This window comes from Pecten maximus, chromosome 11 (genome assembly GCF_902652985.1).
Source record: "Pecten maximus chromosome 11, xPecMax1.1, whole genome shotgun sequence".
In the NCBI taxonomy this organism is placed as follows: Eukaryota; Metazoa; Mollusca; class Bivalvia; order Pectinida; family Pectinidae; genus Pecten; species Pecten maximus.
Genome location: NC_047025.1, coordinates 34,977,179 through 34,987,471, shown reverse-complemented (window position 1 = coordinate 34,987,471; position 10,293 = coordinate 34,977,179). Strand labels below are relative to the sequence as shown.

The following is a 10,293-nucleotide window of genomic DNA, read 5'->3' as shown; positions in this document are numbered from 1 at the left end:
TTAAATCTGTCTGTGGTTCATGACAAGCAGTTTAAAGTTTACGGTCACCAGATGATGGACAATGGAAAAAACCCAACCTTTTTGACAAATTTTGAACCTAGACTTTTTATGCTAAAAAACAAGTTTTTGGTGCCAGTGTTGAAAGGCATTAAACATCACTTCATAATTGTACTAGGGTACTGCCATTCTATATTATAGGATACCTGTCAGGTTAAACTATCAAGTACACAACATAAATTGAATTAAATCTAAAGGACTCCAGAAGTATTCCTCAAACTTCATGTGTAGGTTTCCCTTGGTACCTGGTTGTGCAAATCAAGTTTGATTTTTATTAGAAAAGCAAAATAGCCAAAAGGCAGCCATCTTGAATTTTGTGAATTGAAGTTTTTTATTGCTATTTTTCGAGAAAAAAAAGTACTGGAGGGATATTTCTCAAACTTCACATGTAGGTTTCACTTGTTCATGTTATCAGATAAGTAAGAGGGAAAAAAAAGAAAAAAAGGAAAAAGAAGACAGAAGATCACCCTGTCATAGAATAGTGTTGATAATAATGAGGATACAGCTGAATAATTTGACAGGGTGTGACATCAGGGTATCATTTCACTCCTTGTCCCAATACCTACTAAACTTGTGAATTATCTGTGTTCCATCATTTGTACAATTAGGTATTTGCGGCTGAGAAGTCGGTTGGCATTGATGAGAGAATGGGAGGTATTAGTCAGCCATTAAAGGTGATACCATGATATAATTTGTTCTTCTGTTTTCAGATACATACAATATATAATCACTGAAATATGATATGAGGGAAAAATAATCAGTAAATTGGAATGTGTTACTGGTAATATCATCATTCAATTTAAATCTATTCTTTGTGAAATATGACAAAAAATCAAAACTTAATTTCAAAAGAATGTGATATTTAATAAATTAATATATTACGTAGGAGCAAAAACACAATCATAATTATATTCCCAAGTAAATAGGGAAAAGACAACAAACCTGATACAAAATTTTAGCACACAAGCTACCAATACACTTATGGAACACCACTGTTTTGTTTAGATTCCTCAAATAAACTATAAACATTTTAAAGTCATTCTGATTAACATTGATGTGTCACTTTACTTTTGCGCGGTCATCTGTCTATCAGTAATTTTTCATTAATTAGAATTAAATATACAGATGACATCTTTAAATGAGTCTCTGATGTCAATACTTCAAACATTCAATGACTGATTATACAATTGTACCAATACCTGGTATCAAATATCTATGATGATGAATAAGTGTCATATCTACTGTGAAATATTCAAGATTAAATACACAGCTAAACATCCATATTAGTGCGAGACTCTATCATAAGACTGAGAACTAATTGACGGAGTTTGGATTCAGTTAACAGACTGTACTACATGTATAAACCTACAGGTTTTTTGTTTTCAATTTTTAAAATTTTCTTTAATACAAACTTAAGTCTATCTTTATTATGAATGCAGTGATTATGACATACAGCCTTTTAATGCCCTTTTGTTACTAACCGAGTCCCTGAAAATTCTGAAGTTATGAAAAAAATCAGTACTGGTTACAGAAAATGTCCTTCATTCCACCCATTATATGTAGATCCACTCGTACATGACAATGTAATACACTGTCTGGTAAAGAGGATCTGTATCGGTATATAAACTTGATGATAGTTGTAACAAGATGATATCATTGTAAAGCTTATATATATCCTCTACAACTAACTGCTGCCTTATGTGCTATTAAATTTTAAATCATTTGTTTAGAGTAAATATGCCATATGTTATTATTGTAGTAGTAATATTTACCTAATTATATCATATTACATCACACCCACTACATCAATGATTATGCGATTGCATAAAGTTATAATAAGATATATGACATGACATATTGAATGTTAGATAAATCAATTACATTTATTCTTTCAATAAAAATATAGAAAAAAATTAATTATAAAAAAAACATACAGCACAATATATGGCACAGGACACTGAGGTTAAATTTAACAAGAGGCTCATGGGCCTAAATGGTCATCTGGCGAAGACTTACAGCAGAAACCTGACCCTTTGTCCCCAAGGGGTCAAACCAGCCTCATTTATATAAATTATGATTGCCCTCCTACACTGATGTTTCAGATCAAATTTGGTTGTGATCCATTAAGTCATTAAGGAGTTAGTAACGTTTTAAGAAAAATGTCAGCTAAGTTCCCTTTTAGGGGCCCGCCCCTCTATCTCCAGGCGTCAGACCAGCCTCGTTTACATAAGTTATGAATACGCTCCCGCATGATATTTCAGACCTAAATTTGGCGGAAGTCCATTAATTTCAGCGTAGTTCATTTATCCCAGCATGCTACAGGCCAAATGTCGTGACCCTGGGCCTCTGGGTTTTCGCAAATAAAAATTGTTTAAAAAGCGTGACCTTGAAAGAAGACCTATTCATTTTGACAAACTTTGTAGCCCTGAATCCCAGCATGCTACTGGCAAAGATAAATTTAAAAATGGCCTTAATTAGCTTCTACAGCAAAATTTTACACTTGGCAGACTGAAAATTAACAACTTGTTGATCCCAAGACCAATTCTACAAAATTTCATTGGAATGCCTTCAATGGAACTTGAGTTTAAGTTTGAAATGGTTTTCAAGATGGCTACCATGGCAACCATATTTTATTCCAAACTGATCTTAACAAGAGATCCCAGAGGGATCTTGGCGCCCACCATTGAATGATCTTTATAGGTTCCATGTCAGATTGATCTTTTCTCTACTTTTCCCTTCCTCTAAGTCTTACTAATCTGTGTAAATTCAGAAACAGCCCTCTAGTACTTTTCAAACAAGGGCAACCTATATATAAAATTTAAGATTTAGCAATAATGGCTGTCTGTCGGCCATGTTGTTTTCCGATTGGTCCCAAAATGCAATACCAGGGACCAAGGGGAACCTACATATGAAATTTGAGAAAAATCCCTTCAGTACCTTCTGTACAATAGCGATAACAAACTTCAATTTTCAAAATACAAGATGGCTGCCTGTCAGCCAGGTTGTTTTCTGACTGGTCTCAAAATCCAATATGCATAACTAGACACAGAGGGCAACCTACAAATGAAATTCAGAAAGATCCTTTCAGCAATTTCTGATAAATAGCGATAACAATCTTCAATTGTCAAAATCCAAGATGGCTGCCTGTCGGCCATGTTGTTTTTCGATTGGTCTCAAAATGCAATATGCATAACTACGCACTGAGGGAAACCTACATATGAAATTTGAGAAAGATCCCTTCAGTACTTTCTGAGAAATAGCGATAACAAACTTCAATTGTCAAAATCCAAGATGACTGCCTGTCGGCCATGTTGTTTTCCGAATAGTCTCAAAATGCAATATGCATAACTAGGCACCGAGGGAAACCTACAATTGAAATTTCAGAAAGATCCCTTCATAAGTTTCTGAGAAATAGCTATAACAAACTTCAATTGTCAAAATCCAAGATGGCTGCCTGTCGGCCATGTTGTTTTCCAATTGGTCTCAAAATGCAATATGCATAACTAGGCACCAAGAGGAACCTTTATATGAAATTTCAGAAAGATCCCTTCATAAGTTTCTGAGAAATAGCGATAACAAACTTCAATTGTCAAAATCCAAGATGGCTGCCTGTCGGCCATGTTGTTTTCCGATTAGTCTCAAAATTCAATGTGCATAACTAGTCACTGAGAGGAACCTACATATGAAATTTCAGAAAGATCCCTTCATTAGTTTCTGAGAAATAGCGATAACAAACTTCAATTGTCAAAATCCAAGATGGCTGCCGGTCGGTCATGTTGTTTTCCAATTGGTCTCAAAATGCAATATGCATAACTAGGCACCAAGAGGAACCTTTATATGAAATTTGAGAAAAGATCCCTTCAGTGCTTTCTCAGAAATAGCGATAACAAACTTCAATTGTCAAAATCCAAGATGGCTGCCTGTCGGCCATGTTGTTTTCCGATTAGTCTCAAAATACAATATGCATAACTAGGCACTGAGGCGGACCTACATATGAAATTTCAGAAAGATCCCCTTATTAGTTTCTGAGAAATAGCGATAACAAACTTCAATTGTCAAAATCCAAGATGGCTGCCTGTCGGCCATGTTGTTTTCAGATTGGTCTCAAAATGCAATATGCATAACTAGGTACCAAGGGGAACCTACATATGAAATTTCAGAAAGATCCCCTCATTAGTTTCTGAGAAATAGCGATAACAAACTTCAATTGTCAAAATCCAAGATGGCTGCCTGTCGGCCATGTTGTTTTCAGATTGGTCTCAAAATGCAAAATGCATAACTAGGCACCAAGGGGAACCTAAATATGAAATTTGAGAAAGATCCCTTCAGCACTTTCTGAGAAATAGCGATAACAAGAATTGTTTACGGACGGAGGGACGGCCGGACGGACGGACGGACGGACGACGGACCACGGACGCAGGGCGATTTGAATAGCCCACCATCTGATGATGGTGGGCTAAAAATCTAACAGCACTTGGTCAGGGCTATAGGTACTGAGCATTCCTGTCAAATTTCAATGAAATCCCTTCTGAATCAGTAGTTTTATTTTAAATTCAATATTAGAAAAATTTATTTTGTTTGCTGGGTTTATTGCCCCAACATCCAGGGTCATTTTAAGGCAGGGTTTCCTTGTAGCAGTTGGTGACTACCTCACTGAAAAACATATGGGAGGCCCATCGCATGCCATCCAGAGCAACAAGGATAAAGGGTCTTGCCAAAGGACACAACCATGACAGCACAGACCGCCTGTTTCTCAGCTTCATGCAAAACACAAATCAACATGTCCTGAAAGCCTTCTGCTAAATTACAATTACACTAATTACATTTTCTAAGTATCGTTTTGTGTAAGAGTATGGTAGGTCACCAATTAATCTGTTTAAATTCAGGTGTACATTTTAAATTTGTGTGTTCAATAAATAGATATGTTTACAAACAATATTTTACAATGTCTCAATATACGGTATTTCTCTTGTCACCCCTAGGGTACAATATCTTTGTCACACCCTAGGGTATAAAAGAAAGCATGTGCTGACAACAATACAAGGTGTTATAGCAAGAATACAATGATGTCATGACAGATATTCAGGGTAACAATTCAATCACATCATGTCAACACTGTATGTATTGCAATACATTGTAGTTTTTTTTTCTAATATTGGAATAACTGGACCATTTGTAATCAAAAATGGTATGATGGGAGAAAAATAAGCATCCCCTACCTTGAGGATGTGACAGAGAACTCTCCAGCCCTCGGGATGATATTCTTGATTGTATAATCCTCAGATTAATGAGACAATCTATATAATATCACCCCTTGGGTTGGAGAGTTCTCTATCACACCCTCAATGTAGAAGATTCTATTAGTGTACAAAATACAGAAGATGATTATGAATATGTCTATATAAGAGATGGTATTGTGTTCATCTTTCGTTTCATGTCCTCGGAAATCTCCATGTCATCTTCCTCGTCTCTGTAACCCTCACTGACCCGCTCTTTACCAATGAGAGACAGCATTGCTCTAGCCTCTGCATTACCGTCCAGGACACTTTTCTTCTTCTCCTGGAAAGGAAATGTACTCTACTATGACTGAATTTGCATCAAATAGAATCAGCTAGCTGGGAAACTATGCGGTAAATAACTGTAAAATGGTAGACAATAACTTCTCTAGGTCAGGACTTGATGGCTGATTGATACTCATGAACAGATATCATGAGAGAAAACACGTTTTTATATCATATCCTTCTTATTATCATACTTAGGTCTGACAAGTATTAATCGTATACAATGTACATGTATCACTAAAACATAAATTGTTAAAATTGACCTTCACATGTCCACTTGTCCATAAATGGTCATTGTTAATGTCTGTTCAGGGAAGTGCCCGAAGAACCTTATGTAGGTCCCCCTTGGTCCTACTAGTAGTTGCGCATGTTCAATTTTGAGTCTGATCAGAAACACATACCCCATAATCCAACCACACTGCCTAATTAACATATCTCTCCATATTCCAACCACACTGCCTAACCTATCTATTCATATTCCAACCACACTACCTAGCCTATCTCCCCATAATCCAACCATACTGTCTAACCTATCTATTCATATTCCAACCACACTGCCTAGCCTATCTCCCCATAATCCAACCATACTGCCTAACCTATCTATTCATATTCCAACCACACTGCCTAACCGATCTATTCATATTCCAACCACACTGCCTAGCCTATCTCCCCATTATCCAACCATACTGCCTAACCTATCTATTCATATTCCAACCACACTGCCTAGCCTATCTCCCCATAATCCAACCATACTGCCTAACCGATCTATTCATATTCCAACCACACTGCCTAGCCCATCTCCCAATAATCCAACCATACTGCCTATCTATTCATATTCCAACCACACTGCCTATCTATTCATATTCCAACCACACTGCCTAGCCTATCTCCCCATAATCCAACCATACTGCCTAACCTACAATGTATCTATTCATATTCCAACCACACTGCCTAGCCTATCTCCCCATTATCCAACCATACTGCCTAACCTATCTATTCATATTCCAACCACACTGCCTAGCCTATCTCCCCATTATCCAACCATACTGCCTAACCGATCTATTCATATTCCAACCACACTGCCTAGCCTATCTCCCCATAATCCAACCACACTGCCTAGCCTATCTCCCCATTATCCAACCATACTGCCTAGCCTATCTATTCATATTCCAACCATACTGCCTAACCTATCTATTCATATTCTAACCACACTGCCTAGCCTATCTCCCCATAATCCAACCATACTGCCTAACCTATCTATTCATATTCCAACCACACTGCCTAACCTATCTATTCATATTCCAACCACACTGCCTAGCCTATCTCCCCATAATCCAACCATACTGCCTAACCTATCTATTCATATTCCAACCACACTGCCTAGCCTATCTCCCCATAATCCAACCATACTGCCTAACCTATCTATTCATATTCCAACCACACTGCCTAACCTATCTATTCATATTCCAACCACACTGCCTAACCTATCTATTCATATTCCAACCATACTGCCTAGCCTATCTCCCCATAATCCAACCATACTGCCTAGCCTATCTATTCATATTCCAACCATACTGCCTAACCTATCTCCCCATAATCCAACCATACTGCCTAACCTATCTATTCATATTCCAACCACACTGCCTAGCCTATCTCCCCATTATCCAACCACACTGCCTAGCCTATCTCCCCATTATCCAACCACACTGCCTAACCTATCTATTCATATTCCAACCACACTGCCTAGCCTATCTCCCCATTATCCAACCACACTGCCTAGCCTATCTCCCCATTATCCAACCATACTGCCTAACCTATCTATTCATATTCCAACCACACTGCCTAGCCTATCTCCCCATTATCCAACCATACTGCCTAACCTATCTATTCATATTCCAACCACACTGCCTAGCCTATCTCCCCATAATCCAACCATACTGCCTAACCTATCTATTCATATTCCAACCACACTGCCTAGCCTATCTCCCCATTATCCAACCACACTGCCTAACCTATCTATTCATATTCCAACCACACTGCCTAGCCTATCTCCCGATAATCCAACCATACTGCCTAACCTATCTATTCATATTCCAACCATACTGCCTAACCTACAATGTATCTATTCATATTCCAACCACACTGCCTAGCCTATCTCCCCATTATCCAACCATACTGCCTAGCCTATCTCCCCATTATCCAACCATACTGCCTAACCTATCTATTCATATTCCAACCACACTACCTAACCAATCTCCATATTCCAAACACACTGCCTAACTTATCTGCCCATATATTAACCACGCTATGTAATGTATCTCCCCATATTTCATCCACATTGCCAAATTTATCTCTCCATATTCCTACCACACTGCCAAATTTATCTCTCCATATTCCAATAATCAGTAATCAATGGTTTATCCGGTTCACATGATAATCATGTCTTTACATACCTCTCCTCCATCTTCCTCATCATCACTGTCAACTTTGGGTTCAGGTCCAACCTCCCAAACCTCCAGGGCTACCACCTCAAATTCTGCTGTCCCTGACAGCTGTGGACTGGCATATGTTGTACAGCGAGGCTGAGCTTTACTATGGCCATAATTAAAGGACTGGTCAATCCACAGGCCAAAGTAATCAAACTGTCCACCCATACCCTGTAGTAAACAGTGTGATATACTTAGTTACTTTTCAGTTACTGACCATAAATAACACACTGAAGGCGATGTTTGTTAGAATATAACTTCACAAACTTAGGATCAAACTAACTTAAACATCATGGTTACTCATCACATATGACTGGTATATTCTGTCACAGGATACTGCCATCATGGTTACCCATCACATATGACTGGTATATTCTGCCACAGGATACTGCCATCATGGTTACTCATCACATTTGACTGGTATATTCTGTCACAGGATACTGCCATCATGGTTACTCATCACATATGACTGGTATATTCTGTCACAGGATACTGCCATCATGGTTACTCATCACATATGACTGGTATATTCTGTCACAGGATACTGCCATCATGGTTACTCATCACATAATTGGTATATTCTGTCACAGGATACTGCCATACCATGAATGTTGTAAAACATGTGATAACAAATCCTGTGTCACTGCACCTGCCAAGTGGTATGTAATGACCTTCTGACCTACTGAACTATCTATTAGGTAGTGTGACGATCTTGTGAACTACTGATCTGTATGTTAGATAGTGTGATGACCTTGTGACCTACTGACCTGTCTGTTAGGTAGTGTGATGACCTTGCCCACAGAAAATTTCACTGGAATTCCAGTGTTATTCCAGTGGAATGACAATGGAATTCCAGTGGTAAACTTTGCCACTTTTCCAGTGGAATTCCACTGTTTTTATGATGAAATTTCCACTGGAATTCCAGTGGAAAACCAATGGAATTTTGCCACTTTTCCAGTGGAATTCCAGTGGTAATTTCCAGTAGAATTCCAGTTTTCCAGTGGAATTTCACTGGGATTCCATTGGAACATAAGTGTTATTCCAGTGGAGTACCAATGTTTTCCCACTGGAATTTCACTGGTTTTCCACTGGGACTTACTTAACCTTCATTCTATGTACTTGAAAACAATACATCTTACACTTCTGTATGTGACCTACTGACCTGTCTGTTAGGTAGTGTGATGACCTTGTGACCTACTGATCTGTCTGGTAGGTAGTGTGATGACCTTGTGACCTACTGACCTGTCTGTTAGGTAGTGTGATGACCTTGTGACCTATTGATCTGTCTGGTAGGTAGTGTGATGACCTTGTGACCTATTGATCTGTCTGTTAGGTAGTGTGGTAGCCTTGTGACCTATTGATCTGTGTGTTAGGTAGTGTGATGACCTTGTGACCTATTGATCTGTCTGTTAGGTAGTGTGATGACCTTGTGACCTATTGATCTGTATGTTAGGTAGTGTGATGACCTTGTGAACTACTGATCTGTCTGTTAGGTAGTGTGACGATCTTGTGTCACGGTGAACTACTGATTTGTCTGGTAGGTAGTGTGATGACCTTGTGACCTATTGATCTGTATGTTAGGTAGTGTGATGACATTGTGAACTACTGATTTGTCTGGTAGGTAGTGTAATGACCTTGTGACCTATTGATCTGCCTGTTAGGTAGCTATATAGTGTGATGACCTTGTGACCCACCGATCTATCTGGTAGGTAGTGTGATGACCTTGTGTCACAGTGAACTACTGAACTGTCTGGTAGGTAGTGTGATGTCCTTGTGTCACGGTGACCTACTGAACTGTCTGTTAGGTTGTGTGATGTCCTTGTGTCACAGTGAACTACTGAACTGTCTGTTAGGTAGTGTGATGACCTTGTGACCTACTGATCTGCCTGTTAGGTAGCTATATAGTGTGATGTCCTTGTGAACTACTGAACTGTCTGGTAGGTAGTGTGATGACCTTGTGTCACAGTGAACTACTGAACTGTCTGGTAGGTAGTGTGATGTCCTTGTGTCACGGTGACCTACTGAACTGTCTGGTAGGTAGTGTGATGTCCTTGTGTCACAGTGAACTACTGAACTGTCTGTTAGGTAGTGTGATGTCCTTGTGTCACAGTGAACTACTGAACTGTCTGTTAGGTAGTGTGATGACCTTGTGACCTACTGATCTGTCTGTTAGGTAGTGTGATGACCTT

General features: G+C 38.7%; 1 protein-coding gene across 1 annotated transcript; it reads right to left on the bottom strand.

Moving 5' to 3' along the window:
* Positions 1 to 4,694: 4,694 nt before the first annotated feature.
* On the bottom strand, positions 4,695 to 8,275 carry LOC117337679 (MTOR-associated protein MEAK7-like; the record flags this gene model as incomplete). Its single annotated transcript, XM_033898780.1, is given in 2 exon segments — positions 4,695 to 5,616; positions 8,072 to 8,275. Coding segments are annotated over 2 exon segments (366 nt in total), but the record flags the coding sequence as incomplete, so codon positions are not given.
* Positions 8,276 to 10,293: the final 2,018 nt, after the last annotated feature.